General features: G+C 48.1%; 1 protein-coding gene across 4 annotated transcripts in view; it reads right to left on the reverse strand.

Moving 5' to 3' along the window:
* Positions 1–2392: 2392 nt before the first annotated feature.
* GABRA5 (gamma-aminobutyric acid type A receptor alpha5 subunit) overlaps positions 2393–15819 on the reverse strand; it is an 81482-nt gene continuing 68055 nt past the window's right edge. For 3 of the 4 annotated variants that reach the window (XM_003900674.4, XM_009209781.3, XM_009209782.3), the window contains exons 8-11: positions 14202–14345; positions 11471–11623; positions 8147–8358; positions 2401–3675 (exon numbers count right to left, since the gene is read on the reverse strand). In XM_003900674.4, the coding sequence (XP_003900723.1) occupies positions 3376–3675; positions 8147–8358; positions 11471–11623; positions 14202–14345 (809 nt within the window). In that variant the 3' untranslated portion in view covers positions 2401–3375. Of the gene's footprint in view, positions 3676–8146; positions 8359–11470; positions 11624–14201; positions 14346–15819 lie in introns of all 4 variants that reach the window. The other variant, XM_003900673.3, reaches the window with a different exon arrangement.

A 15819-nucleotide genomic window follows, 5' to 3' on the forward strand; every position in this document is an offset into this window, starting at 1 on the left:
AATTTGTCCTATAAACCAAGAGTGTCTGAGACAGGTCTTCATCAATTTAGGAAGTTTATTTTGCCAAGGTTATGGATGCACCCATGACACAGCCTCCAGAGGACCCAACAACATGTGCCCAAGGTGGTTGGGGCACAGCTTGGCTTTATAAATATTTGGGAAACAGGAGACATCAATCAATATATGTAAGATGTACACTGGTTTGGTCTGGAAAGGTGGGAGAACTCAAAGTGGGGAGGGGGCTTCCAGGTCATAGCTAGACAACCTGGCTTAGTGAAACAGTAAAGCAAAGGAAGCAATCAGATATGTGTTTGTCTCATGTGAGCAGAGGGATGATTTTGAGTTTTGCCTGTCCTTTGTTCACAAGGAACTTCCTTGTGGGCAAACTGTGAAGGAGGTATGTAGCTTCTTATCTTTGTAGCTATCTTATTTAGAAATAAAATGGGAGGCAGGTTTGCCTGACATCGTTCCCAGTTTCACTTTTCCCTTGCTTTAGTGATTTTGGGGTCTCGAGATTTATTTTATTTTCACAGTCCCATGAGAGACATAAAGCATTATTTCTAAGACATAAGCATGACAAGTAGGTCAGAAGATTTACAACTTCCTTGTCAATCTTCAACAGAGGATGTTTGCTGTGCTATTTTAAGTTTGATAGTTACTCCAGAGGCATTTGAACCCAATTATTGTAGACAGACACATACTTTTAGGCCAACATTAGTCAAGGCTTTTCCTGGATAGGTCTTTAGATTCCAAAGAAAGTCCAGAAGTAATACTGATTAACAACATATTAGAATATTCTCTCTATTTGTGGTGACGTCAAAAGAGATACATTTAAATATCCTTGCTGTAAAAGTAGGGTACTGTAATTTATAATTATTGTCAGAAGTTTTTATTTTGTGCCTTATTATCATTATCCCCAAGGTGATTCTTATTATGTTCTCATTAAAAATAACAAACACTGAAATATCTACAATACAAAATCAGAAAGTAGAAAACGAATGTGACCTTTTTCACTAAACATTCATCAGAATTGAGGTTCAGCAGCTGGTAAATGTGGTCAGCCTGTCTTCAAACCGGAGCTCACTGGAGGTTTTCTGTAACGAAGGCTAGACCTTGTCCAGAAAGTTCCTGTAGCCTGATATGGAAGACGTCGTGTTCTACTGCGGCAGGGATTGGAGTCACACACGATGTACATATTTGGCCACACTCAGCAAAGATGCTGTTAATACTTGTGCATTTCACACTACAAATTTTGCTTCAAAGGAATAAAACAGTAAGCTAGTATTGGACTGTAGTTACAATGACATGCATGCTGACATATGGAATGGGAAACGCATTGCCATCTGAAATTTATTTTGAAATGTATTTAAAAAAAAGATAGATTGAGGATGGGTGTATTGGACAGATAGAGGGAGAGGTGACAGGTGGTGAGGTCACCTGTTGCTTACTCTGCTATCGATGGACTGAGATGTTCAGAGAGGGTGTTCATGCATGTAGCCATCTGGACATAACTTACAGTATATTTTTCTCCAAACTACAGCACAAAGCTAAACTCTACAGACTACAGGAGAGAAATGTAACTACATAGTATATGAAAACAGGATCTTCTATTGAGCCTTAAGTTTGTTTTTTGTTTTGCTGGGATTTTTGCTGTGGTATAACAGAGAGCACTCTCATTCTACAAATATCATCATCATTTATAATAGGGAAATGCTTCCTCATGTGAACACTGACGAGCGCCTTTTCTGCTGGCCTTTACCCTTCCATTTGTGAGATCCTAAAACCAATGAAGGGGCAATGCAGGAGTTCAGGACTAACCTGGGCAATATAGTGAGACCCTGGTCTCTATGAAAAATTTTAAAATAAGCCAGGCATGGTGGTACACGCCCGTAGTCCCAGCTACTTAGGGGGCTGAGGTGGCAGAATTGCTTTAGCCTACGGGGCTGAGTCTGCAGTGAGCCATTATTGAGCCACTGCACGCCAGTTCGGGCAACAGAGCAAGACCTTGGCTCAAAAAAATAAAGGGGGGTGGGGGGATAATTAAATCTTCCCATATGTAAAGAACCAGGTAGTCACCATGCCCACAACAAACACCCACCCTGAAATACACTCAGAGAAGACTCTATCAAGTCGAGGCCCAAGCGACATTGCACCACTGAGAAATTTGTGATGGGCTGTACCTGCTTTCACCTGTCTACCCTCACCGTGGTTTAAACAAGTTTTCTCTCCAGGTGCTACTCTACGGAATTAGGTTGGACCAGAGACAAGCCACCAAGTAAACGTTTTGTTTTGTTCTGCTTCGTTCCCAAGCAATTTCATGATGGGTTCCATTTATGTCACTTTCAGGAAATGAGTCCACCAAAACACGAATTTTTTAAAAAAGTCATATATGTCCACAAGATCAGTTCATTTTTTATTTTTTAATGAACATTTAAGATTCATATACAAAAGCTGACAGAGCAGGAAGTCCAGTCATGAAATACATACAAGGAAATAAAATGGAAAATAACTCAAGTACAATTTCTCACCACTGAAGCGCTACACGCTGGCTGCAGAGGGAGGTGGTCGGTGTTTCAGAGACAGTGATCACACGGGCCAAGGGCTGAGAGTGCCGTCAACACACTGTTTGTGGTTTGTTTGAACATCTCCTTTCTTTCCTTGGCTGTTGTTCAGGTAGTGGGTGGTGTGGGGTGGGGTAAGAAATGTGTCTTTTTCCTCCCAAAAAATTTAAGCAGTTAATTTTTTTTCCTCAGGGAAATACTGTATTTGTGTGTCTAACATATGATGTGTTTCTGTTATTAATCTGCCTGCATAAATGTTTGCCGACTCTATTTCTTCATGTAAGATCATGCAGCACTTTCCTAATTTCAGAACAGTAAGAATTATCAGAGGCAATTCATTTTGTACGTAAATGTCCAAGTTTCCTGGTCATGAAAAACGTGCTCTTTATGATCCCTGTTTCTCACAATAGAGTTGGTCAAGTCATAATCATGGAGAGTTTCCTAAAATATTTATTCGCTGGGAAATTTTGTATGAAATGACATTTGAAGTATAAAAAACATTGTTAGGTAACACTTGAAGCAGTTAAAAATATACGTATCTTGTTGGTAAACTATCAACGTATGATACTGGGCATCTGAGTGTCGGTCATTGTATCCCGTTTTTCTAGAAAGGTGTTTGCTTGATTTATCAATGGGACGTCTTGGAAACATCTGAAGTTACATATAGAAACATCAAGGCAATATTATTTGTACATATTATTAAACATGCAAAAATTTCCTGAAAGATAGTGCTCACATATGGAACGTCCCTGCGAGCAAGCCCTCCCCTTGATACCATTTCGCTGGAAGTCTTGGAGTTTGGGAGTGTGGCCGGTTATTTTGGAGAGGCAGCTCCTTTTATCACCGGCTCCCTATTCAAATACGTGGCCCAGTACACTAAGTTGAAAGTGCCGAACAAGACTGGGAATACGATTCGGGACATTTTGTCAATTTTGCTGATACTGTTGTAAGTCTTTTTGCTTTCAGGAGTCTTCTCTTCGGAGGGTTTTACTGAGACCGAGGTTGTATTCGACGTCCCTGCTGGAGTCTGTTCCTTCGGAATGTTTGGGGGGTGAGACATCTTTCCAGCTGTAAAAGCATTTGTTGACTTATTGAGCATGACTTCACGCTTTTTCTGCAAAATATAATAGGAATGTAAGGACGCGCCGCTTACAGGCAATGGTCAGCTCACCTTGGAGTTCTAAAGGTGCACCTTTCAAAAGAGAGAAACACCTGCTTAGCCTGGGAGAGGGCCCTCTTCCACTGATGTCTCCAGGTAGCCTGCAGACAGGGCACACATGAGAGCTATGATTGCTATGTAAGTCTGGCAATCTCATTACTGGATATATTCCCAGAGGAATACAGATCATTCTACCATAAAGACACATGCATGAGAATGTTCATTGCAACACTGCTCACATAGCAAAGACATGCAATCGACCTAAACACCCATCAATGACAGATTGCATAAAGAAAGTGTGGTACATATACACCATGGAATGGTGCAGCCATAAAAAAAGAATGATAAAAAGAATGAAATCTTGTCTTTTGCAGGAACATGGATGGAACTGGAGGCCATTATCTTTAGCAAACTAACACAGGAACAGAAAACCAAATACCACAAGTGGAAGCTGAATTATAAGAACTCATGAACACAAAGAGGGGAACAACAGACATTGGGGTGGAAGGTGGGAGGAGGAAGAGGAGCAGAAAAAAATAACCATTAGATACCAGGCTTAGTACCTGGGTGACAAAATGATCTATATAACAAACTCCTGTGACTTGATTTTCCTACAACAAACCTGCACATGTACCTCTAAACCTAAAATAAAAGTAAAAAAAAAAAGTCTGGCATTTCTCAAGATCTTGGCATAAACGGAATTAGGACTTCCCCCCTGCAAAGGCAGCCATCACTTCTTTACCTTCAAGTGCACCAGCGGGAGGGAATAAGGTGTGTGGATATAAGGGAAGCCCTAAGATGTGGCCTGCGGGGAAGGAGGAAAGGACGCAATTAAACCTCATGGTACAGAATGCACTCTTGTGGCAAGGTGCCTTCCACCCAGCACAAGACTTTTGAGACTCGCCCATTTGCTGTGTCTATCAGTCATCCTCTCCTTTTCATGGCTGAGTGATGTATCTTTGCACGAATGTGCCACCGTTTGCTTACTCTCCAATCGATGGACACCTGGACTGTTTCTAATCTTAACTCTTACGGATTAAGCAGTTATGAACATTCTTGTATACGTTTTTTGTGAAGATTTTTTTTTTTTTTTTTGGATATAAAATTCTAAACAGGTAAGTTACATTATGGTGGAAGAAATAAAAATAGTGGATATGTTTGGAGAGGTGGGGTCAAGCCCTGCCTGGGAAGAGGCATGGTGAGTTTTCTGGAGGCTGGAGATGTCCTCTACTGTGGCAGGGATTCGAGTTACACACAATGTACATATTTGGCCACACGCAACAAAGGTGTCATTAATACTTGAGCATTTCACGCTACAAATTTTGCTTCAAAGGAATAAAACAGTAAGCTAGTATTGGACTGTAGTTATAATGACATGCATGCTGACATATGGAGTGGGAAATGCATTGCCACCTGAAATTTATTTTGAAATGTAGCAAAAAAAATCACAGATTGAGGATGGGTATATTGGTGGACAGACAGAGGGAGAGGTGACAGGTGGTGAGGACACAGCCACAGGTAATGTTAACAGCAGACGGTTTCACTGTAAACCTCTTTAAACATTGCTGTATGTTTAAAAATGTGCACAATAAAATGTTAGACAACCTGTGTTCCACTACTAAAGTAATACAGTCTCATTAATTAAAACTTGAAAAACACAAGAGAGTAAAGAAAATAAATCAACCGTTAAGAATAAAGAAAAGATAAAAAGCAGAAAGGCCAAGCATAGAGCACGAGTCAGGGGAAACAGGTGAAACAGGTGAACCAAAACCAGGCCAGGGGCAGGGGCATGAGGACCTCCTGGGGAAACCGTGCGGGAGCCTGAGGGAGGCGGGTCACACCTCAGAAATGCGATGGCAGTTTTGCCCGCCCCGCCTTCCCCACCGTCACGTGAGCGCTCATGCAGATCCGCCAGAAGAAACCCATACATGTGAGTTACTGCTTAGAATGGTTCTAGCTCTGGGTGGAACCAAGTGAAGGGCAAGCCCTTTAGAAGATACCGCTCTGTCCTGAGGGTGCGCGTTTTTACTGGGAAGGAATGTGCAGTGGGGTGGGGGCAGGTGGCAGGGAACACCCGCCTGGGACTCAGCACAGTCACAGCGCTGGTGGTGGAGATGTACACGCGCCCCGGAATCCGCCTGTCCGGAAGGACGTGCTCCCCAGCTGCAGGCAGTGTGGCCGGGTATCAGCTCTTCTGGTAGCCTGAGTTGCAGAGGGCGGTCTGGCCAGACTCATGCCCTTCCTGGGGAAACCAGACACATCTGTTGGGCAGCGAGGCAGGAGTCTAAAGCCCTGGCCACATCCCTGACACGGGGCACCTCCACTGGCCACCTGCTCCACACGCCCCAGCGGGTGAGCCTGGGCTTTGCTAGGCCTGCGTCACGGTTTGATTTCTTCCTCTCCGAATCTCACTGCCCCCTGTTTCCTTTCCCAAACGTTCCCTCCTAAAAACTGCCACACCCCAAACGCTGACCCAGTGTTTGCTTCTGGAGATCCCAACTTGGAACAATGGTGAACACAGTCTATTTTTTAAAAGTCCTCTCTACTTCCAGGGAACAGTTTACTCGGGTAGGCTGACACCAGGCTGTGGAATTCACGCTCGCGGCCGGAGTCTGACCGCGGGGTGTGCTGCCTGCACATGCTCCATGCCTTCCAGCGCACAGACCCTTCCTGGCGGCACCGGTGGAACCCCTAGCGTCACTGCCTTCCCGGGAACGGGAGAGTCTTGACATTCCACAAGCCAGTCTGAGGCATGCTGCTTATTCTAGAAGACCCTCATTCTCGTCGAATGAGACAATGCAGGTCACCTTCATCCTCTCTCTTCCCTCCAACCCTCCATTCAGAATTCAGATCTACGGCGATTAGACTAGCCAGTGATGGCGACACCCAACAACACCACCCAACCACATGCGTGCTCTCTCCATTCACCGGGGGTTCACGTTCCTCCTGGACTCACAGGCATGAGCCCGACAACCTTGGTGACTGTCAGGGACCTCTGGCTGCTCCCTGACTTCATACCAGGCTCCAGCCCACTATCCTTCATGCACCGTCTATGTCCCAGGCAGGTGACACACACGCACCTTCCAGCAACACAGTGCGGAGTGTTGGGAAGCCCCATCTCCCCGAACTCCATTCTCATTCCTCCCCGCACAGCACCTTCTCTGGCCCCCTGGTCTGCAGGAACAAGTTCAAACGTGTCGGCCAAGAACTTCCATCATCTGAGAACAGCCTGCTCCCCGCTCCCCAGTCCCTATCACCCAGTGCGGTCAGATCACTCCTGTCCCTCCTCCCAGCCCTCAAAGCACACCCACGCCCGAGGCCCTTCCTCCAGCTTCTCCTTTCCTCCCTCCATGAGAGCACCCACAAGGGGTCCTGCCAGGCCTTCCCGCAGCCAGGGAGCTAGGCTTGGAAGTGCGGCTTCTATGCTGAAACTCCAGCAGGGGAGGGACTCCTGGCACGTGGAAATAGTGAAGGCACAAGGGCAAGGTCAGGCCAGAACTCCTGACAGCAGAGTCCAACCCTCAGAGCAAGCCCAGGGCCGTGGATGGGACGGAAGCCGTTCTCCCGGTGGAACCAGGGCCTCCTGCTCTGCTGTAACTGGCTTGTGGTCCCTGGCTGGGAGGTCGGGACTTACACTTCCAGGCCTCTCTAATGCCTTCCAAGACTCCCTTCATGCTGATTTTCCAAAGGACAGATTAAGTTTTACTTTCAGGTCACCCCGATGGCTCTGACCTCCTGTTCTCTCCTTACAGAGATGTGTGTGTTTGTTTTCTGTGTGGTGAAATTAGCAGTTCACCCTATGTTGCTTTATTTACTGTCCATGAATGCTATTCTTATCTCCCCAAGGAAACAATGCAGCTTGGAATCTTGGTAAATCTTTTTTCTTCAAATGTTCTTAAGATTTGGGCATAAATCACCCTTTAAATACTTGATGGTTCTTTGCTTTGAACAGAGTAATGCTTTCACAACAATTTATGTGCCTGGTAAAAGGGGGTCAAATCATGGACTCAGCGGGGCTTGGGTGTGCTTTGCTGATGAACTCCTTCCATTACGCTGGCGCCCCCTTCTCGACCTGACGGCCACCTGAAGAGGACAGCCTGCATGGTGAAGGGGGATAAAACGAGCAGAAGAACAGATTCCACAATTAAAACCACACGTGTCATCCCTTGAGAGACAGGAGTTACTTCTGCCAAAATAATAGGCTTGAATATAAACAGGCCCAAGCCATTCACATCCTGTCGCCTTTTGCTGGAGTGAAATTGGACTTGTTGTCAGTAAGACTTGGTAAGGGCCTTGAGTATAAGGGAAGCAGCATTTGGGAGCTGCCGGGTAGGAAAGAGCAGCACCTTGTCTTATGTTTGGATAGAATCGGGCACACTTTCTCTGTCAAGGGGACCTGGAAGAAGGGAGGAGAAACAGTCAGTACCTTGATCTTAGCTGCTTCCAAGGCTTTTTTGCCATCCCAGGCCCAGCCTCTCTTGGTAAAGTAATTGACCGTGGCAAACTCTATCAGCGCCGAGAAGACGAAGGCATAGCACACGGCTATGAACCAGTCCATGGCGGTGGCGTAGGCCACTTTGGGCAGAGAGTTCCGGGCGCTGATGCTGAGGGTCGTCATGGTCAGCACCGTGGTGACCCCTGCGGGGGTCAGGCGGGGCAGAGTGGAAAACGGAAACAGGGTTCAGTGCCGGCACCCAGGACCCCAGTACAACATGCCCAAAATGATAGACACAAAGGGGACCAGCGATTTTTTTTTAATTTTTTTGAGACAGAGTCTTGCCCAGGCTGGAGTGCAGTGATGTGATCTCGGCTCACTGCAAGCTCTGCCTCCGGGGTTCAAGCAATTCTCATGCCTCAGCTGCCTGAGTAGCTGGGATTACAGGCAGGCATCCCCACACCTGGCTAATTTTTGTATTTTTAGTAGAGACGGGGTTTCGCCACGTTGGCCAGGCTGGTCTCGAATTCCTGGCCTCATGCAATCCGCCCGCCTCGGCCTCCCAAGGGACTGGTGATTTTAATCCCAGCCTGCGCTTTCCTCTACTGTTTTGCTAACACCTAACAGATTCACAGCACTTAGATAGACAACTGCTGACACTCTGTGTCTTGACTGTCCCTTCCCTTTAGAATATGAACTGAGGAGGGCAGGGATTGTGGTCTGATTTTGGCTCCCACTGCCATGAACAAAGCCAGGCAAACAGCCAGTGCTCCACAAAGACACGTAGAGCGAGTGATGTGTTTCTGTAGCACGAAGGCAAGATCCAAGGCAGAATGACAGTCACATTCACACCGCAGCCAGCAGGTGCCTCCCAGTGATTTACTATGTACCCGGAAGCAGACGGCTCCCTGCAAACAGGGAAGACAGACCTTCACCTGACTGCAGACTTGTCAGAGCCAGACAGTAACAGAAGCGCCATATCTGAATCTGGGTCTGGGCATGTCAGTCCCTCAAAGAGGGAACAGTGTCCCCTGGAGGCTGCTGTGCCTGGAGCCTGTGGCCACTAGGAAAACTCTGCAGTGACCACCCAGCCAGGCCGGATCCCTGGAAGAGGACGTTCCTTAGGACTGGCAGACTATGCACCAGCTACTGGGTCCGCTGAGTGTCAGACTCTGGTCTAAGCTGCATTCTGGATGGGTGTCAGTATCCTTGTTTGGCAGGTTGGGGAGCCTGAAGATTTGGAAGTAGTTAGCAAGGTGCCCAAGCTTGCCAGCAAGGAGATGAGACTACCCACACTGGGAGCCAGGCCTGTGGACTCTCGCGGTTCACAAAGCTTCCACCTGCTAGCCCTGCCTTCTGCAGAAGCATGCACCTGTGTGGGCAATGGGGGTGTAACACGCCTGCTAAAAACTGTGGGCCTGCAAAATTCATATGTTGAAGTCCTAACCTCCAGTACTCTAGATTATGGCCTTATTTGGAGATGCAGTATTTAAAGAAGTAATTAAGTTAAAATGAGGTCACTGGGGTGGACCCTCATCTGCTATGACTGACGCCCTTATAAAATGGGGAACCTTGGAGACAGACATGCACACAGGCAGCATGCCGTGGGAGGGCTGGAGTGATGCTGCCATGAGCTAAAGAGCTACCAGAGGCCAAGAGACAGGCCGGGAACAGATCCTTCCTTTGCAGGCCCCAGGAGGAGCCAGCCCTGCCAACGCCCTGATCCCAGCCTTCCAGCCTCCAGAAGTGTGAGCTGATACATTTCTGCTGTTTAAGCCCCCAGTGTGTGGGACTTGGTTACGGCAGTCCCAGGAGACCAGCACAGCACCAAGGACACGTAGTATGCCTGGGGTTTCATTCAACGCCATCCTTCACAGCAATACAAGTACACAGTGAACGTCATTCCCTGCATGAAATCAACACTGCCAAAGGAATCAATAGAGATCTTTGATTTTTTTTAGAAATCCAGTTAATCACTGTGTTGAGGGGGAAGAGCTCTACGCAGGATCTTAAACAAGCCTCTTGAGTCTTCTTCTTGGGCCTTTAATATCTTAACATGCATCTCCCTCCACTCCCTGCCAAAAAACCCCGACAGTAACAGGCAATCCCCTGCCCGCTTTCTTTCTGCCTACCAACTAAATTTCCCCTAAAGAGTTCATGAGGCACATTAACTTGGGGAGCACGGCCTGGTCACCAGTCAACCTCCACACCCTCCTGAAACAATCCTGACGCTCGCTCAGGCTTGGCAAGTGAAGCTGGACTCTTGGCTGGAGGCAGAGTACTGAGGAGACGGGAGCACCCCTGTGCCCCTCACTCCTGAACTCTCTGAGCTCTTGGTCAGCCTACACTCTGGGGGAGCATTAAGATAAAATGCATGCTAACGTTTTCCTGCTTTGGAAAGGAAACTGCAATAGCAAATGCTGATGTGTGAATCGTACTTTACAGTTTACAGGGATGTGAGCATCTAGGATCACAACTGACTGGCAAAAGTGCCTTTCGTATCTTCCTGAATCAGAGGCAGCTGAGCTTCGAGGTAATTAAGACTCAGACGATCAACTGTGTCTGCTGAGCCGCGGTACCTCCTGAGTTAGAGTTCTCCCAATTTAGTTGATGTCTTAGGGACGTAAAATGATGCTGCTGTAGGTTCTCATCAGGTATACAGATTTAATTTATTCCTATTGCATCTCTTTGATTGTTATTTGGTGATTAATTTTAAAGTGGCATGCACATTTCAAAGAAAACTGCCTGATAACTTACAAAGTCATACTTGATGAGAACCAAAAATACTACAGACTGAGTATCCCTATTTCAAAAATCCGAAACCTGAAATGCTACAAAATCCAAAACTTTTTGGGCACCGACATAACGCTCAAAGACAATGCTCCGTGGAGCTCATTTCAGATTTTCAGATTAGAGATACTCAACTGGTATCATGCAGTTCTTCCAAAATTTTAAAAAAACTGACATCCAAAATACTTTCGGTTCCAAGCATTTGGGATAAGGGACGCTCAACCTGCATAGCAAAATCTCACATAAAACAGATACATGCTGGCAAGGTCAAACCACGCAAAAAGGCTTTTCAGCAAGGAAATAACTATAAATAGACCATGTGATATTCCTTAAATCCTTCTTTGGAGAGAAATCCTAAACCCTAATCCTTAACATTAAATTCTTAATGAATTGGTCAATTTGTTTTCCAGGTCACACAACACAGAGGCAGCACTAGAAGTTGCATGGAGGTTGTTGCTGTTGCTTTGGGGTGGTTAGGGTCAGTGGCAAAACACCAGTGTCCAGGCCTGGCTTGGGGACACTCACCAAAAACTGTCCTGGCTGGGACTGATTCCCGGTTCAGCCAAAAGGACACCTGTGATAAGATCACGGTCATTATGCAGGGAAGGTAGGTCTGGATGACAAAGTAGCCAATCTTCCTTTTCAGGTGGAAGTGAGCTGTCATGATTGTGTATTCGCCTGCAAATAAGCAAATGACTGCACATCAGTCCCCGAGAGTCTCTGCTTGCTGCATCCAGGGAGTTCACCAGGAGCCTCCCTTCCACTCCCCTGTCAGGCTGGACAAGCATTCATTTGTATGATCTGGGTTAAGGAGAGGACACAGGAGGATGCCTGAATTTTTTCTCAGTCATTTTATAAGTCTTACGACCCCTGGTCTCTGAAGAGCCTTTGCTGACGGATGCTCTTCCTGGGGGAAATCAGATTTGTGTGTTTTACTAATCTCCGGTCACAATCTGTGCCTCTCTCCCCCCTGCTCCCTCGCCTGCTTCTGCAATTAGGATTTCAGGATTTAGCCTCCCCGGATATAACTGAGGGTTTCACAGAGCCCTGCAGAGGTGGACAGAGTCCTTCTTGTTTCCAGTCTACAGGCTCCAGGGAGGTGAGACGACCATTCCCACCAGCAGCAGGCCCTGTGCTGGCTGCGTCCCAGGTGCAGAGTGAGATGCAGCAGCTCAGGAGGCCCTGGGTCCTGGCAGCTCATCCCTTCTGCCACCTACCAGAGTTGTGTCACCTGTTCTCTGAAATCGGGGGCATTTCCTTGGCGATGCCCCAGTGCCTTCTCTGGATTTGCCTGGCTGTGTGGGAGGCACGAGGAGACCTCCCATTCATTGCTGAGAATGATGCCGTCCTCATGGTGAACTGGTAAGGAGCTGAGGTCGGGGGCTGTGGTCAGGGAGTGTGAGCCCTGCTGGGCCAGTCTTCTTGCTGCCTGGATTTGCCTCTCCCTGGGGAGATGGGAAGTGTTCTTTGAGGGGTATAGGAAGAGCAATTCAAAAAACTTTGGCTGAATTGCGAGGAGTGGATGGTGTGGCCAGAGAGCTGCGATGCACTGTGATCGTGGGGAGAACAGGCTTGGGGACTCCATCAGCGCAGGCCCCGGTCTGTTACAGTAGTGGTCTGCGGCTGCAGGGACTGCGTGTTGGGACATTAGAGTCTGACATCACAGTTGCAGTGTTTACTATTGGGATGGAAGCCCACAGCTCAGCAAGGCCCACTGTGGCTGCTTCACTGAGTGTCAACTCAAAACATGTCGTATGTAGGAGATGAAGGAACCATAGCAATCACATGTGGCAAAATCTGCCCTCTAACACAAGAGGAGCCAACAATCTCAGCCGTGCCTGGACAGGCCGGCAATGCAAAGGTGCACTTTTCCCGTAGTCCGCAGCAGGTGAGGGAGCAGAGCTGGCTCGAAGACCAGAGAGAGAAATGGGCAAAGAAGAGGCAAAGGGTATGTTGGTAGCAAGGACTGGATCTCTACCAGTGATCCAAGTCTGTGTCTCCTTAGCACTTGAAGAAGTGAAATGGCATTCTGTTTTACAGTAGGGCTTGAAATTACTCTCCTACTTCTAATTCTTTTGCTGGTAGTTCTTTTCATCTTGTTATATTTTTGAGTTGAGGGTAGGAAAATTTGATCGTGTTTGTTTTAAAAGATTGTAGAATGCAAATAGGAGTAGAAATCTCAGTTATTAATATTCAAAGAACTATATGAAACAGTTCCAAACTGGAATATCCTCCCTCAGCATCGCAATTGCTTACACCAAACTCTTGCTACACTACCTTCCACTGGTTTCCATAAAACCGGCCCATTCCCTCTGCCTTTCCCTTTAGCGTGGTAACCAAATGGTGAAGCCATCCTCCCAGACTCTCATATCCCCCAGGGATGCCCAGTGCGCAGGCCTGTGGGTCAACAGGGTGCTGACTGCCTGTGTGTGCACCCAGAACAGGCTATGCACTCAACGGCCTGTGTGCTCGGCCAGCTGCAAGGATAGCGGTGCTGACAATTAGCCGTACTGACAGAGCGCTCCCCTGAAAATATCCTCTGGGGCTTACAGCTCATTCTGCCATCAGGGCTCCCTGCCTCCCTTTAGGCTTTTCTCCAAGGCTGCAGAAGCTCTTTGGAGCTCAAACCCCCCTCCTTTGCTCACGGCACTCTCTGGTGACCTTGACCCCTATGGCTGGGCCTGCCTGCCCTGGAGATATCTGGTCACATAACTTGCAGGCTCTGGAGATGCAATGTATCCGGTTCCTTTAGTCTCCCCACCAACTTTGTTTCGGGGAAGCCAGGCTGGGATATTGACCCTGCAGGGCTCAGGCCAGCCCAGGGCACCTGGCATTGAGAGTGTCTGCTTCCTTCGTGTACATTTCAGCTCTTCTTTGTAGGCTGCCTGGTTGTGCTTTCCCAACTTCAACTCCAGGGAAATCTCTGCGCTGTTTAAAGCCGGAGGTGGGGCAGCAGGTAACTGGGGGTATTTGTAGGAAGCTGTCTACCTTTCCTGCCTAGGGGTGTGTTATATAAGCAGGTCCACTGCAACTGCCGGCCACAGCTGGTGCCTCTGTGTGCCGCTGCAGGGAGGGGCGGGCTGGGAGGACTCCCTTGGTCAGCTCTCACACAGCTGTGGCCCAGGGAGAGCACAGCTGTCCAGGACAGGGTGTGCTTGGCTGCTGTGCCACCTCCCACGTGGGCCCTGCAGAGGGGTGCTGGGAGCAGCGAGCTCTCCGGGGCTGTGGTGTCCGGAGTGCACCTGGGAGCCCTCACCTGTGCTGGTGCTGATGTTCTCAGTGCCCACCGTCTGCCCCATCAGGTGGTACTGGTTCAGTCTGGAGCCATCTTCCGCCACCACCACAGACTTGGTGGAGCCATTGGTCCAGACGTAGACGACTTCAGAATTAGGGTAGGCATCTGTATGAGGAGGGGGCAGAAAGTGACATAAACATGAAATCATTCCCAGCCTGGGAAACACAGAAGCTTTTACTAAAGTAGCAAGAGAGAGGATGAGAACGTTTGAAAAGTCAAGGTTCCACGACCTAAAGAATGCATAGGGTGGTTGGACCAGGGCAGATGACACTGCAGTTCAGCTTCTTCCCATGTCTAAAGGCCTGGGTGCCAGGCTGCTGTCTGGCACTTCCTGGTACGTGGTGCTTCTCTGCAGAGTGCACGATGGTGCAGCAGGTGAGAATGTGGGCTCTGAGACCAGACTGCCTGGGTCCCTCCAGCTCTGTGACTTTGTCAGGTCACTTCTTCTCTGTGCCTCAGTGCCTTCATCATAGAATGGGATTAAAACAGCAACCATGTCTGAGGGCCCTGGCTATGACTGCATGACCTACATCAAGATTTACAAGCACGGAGTGCCTGAAGCAGCACCCGGCCGCATTCCCTACTCCAAGCCTCCCACTCTCCAGCAGGCACCTGCTGTCCGTGCCATCCTGGGTGTGAAGGTGCTGTGGCAAGCAGGACCTGCACCCCTGGTGTCACACCTGTGAATATGGTACCTTACTTGGCAAAAGACACTATGCTCATGGAATTCAGGTTCTGGACCTCAATATCAGAAGATTATATATGATTTTCCCAGGGGGTGCAATCTAATCACTTGCCCCCTTAAAAACAGAGAACTTCCCTAATCAGAGAGGTTAGAAGCATGACAAAAGGGCTCCACTCACCACTGCTGGCTTGAGGATGGCGTAAGGGGGGCCATAAGCCAAGGAGAGTGGGCAGCCTCTAGAAGATGTGACTAGGCTGGAATATATGAATCTGGAAGCTTGCAAAGGAGCCCAAAGCTTAGGGCAGTTCTGACAGTCAGGGACTGTGTTAGTCCGTTCTCATGCTGCTATGAAGAAATACCCAAGACTGGGTAATTTATCAAGAAAAGAGGTTGAATGGACTCACAGTTCCACATGGCTGGGGAGGCCTCAGGAAACTTACAATCATGGCAGAAGGCATCTCTTCACAGGGTGGCAGGAGAGAGGAGTGCCAGCAGGGGAAATGCCAGACGCTTATAAAACCATCAGATCTCGTGAGACTCACTCACGATCACGAGAACAGCATGGAGGAATTGCCCCCATAATCCAATTACCTCTACTAGTCCCGCCCTTGACATGTAGGGATTATTATAATCCAAGGTGAGATCTGGGTGGGGACACACAGCCAAACCATATCAGGGGCCACCTGAGAACACAAACGTTCATCTACACAGCGTGCAGAGCACAGGAAACAGTGCTTCGCTCATCAGCTGATGAGGAGCTGACAACTCAGTGCCAAATCTGCTCAAGGATGAAAGGGAAGCAGGGAGGGAAGAGAAGGAGAGATACAGGGAGGAGGACATAGGGGTCCTCTGGGAGTGGTAGAGGTCTGAGGGTGGAGGTGCCTCCTGCAAAGG

The sequence above is a fragment of the Papio anubis genome, chromosome 7 (genome assembly GCF_008728515.1).
Source record: "Papio anubis isolate 15944 chromosome 7, Panubis1.0, whole genome shotgun sequence".
Lineage (NCBI taxonomy): Eukaryota > Metazoa > Chordata > Mammalia > Primates > Cercopithecidae > Papio > Papio anubis.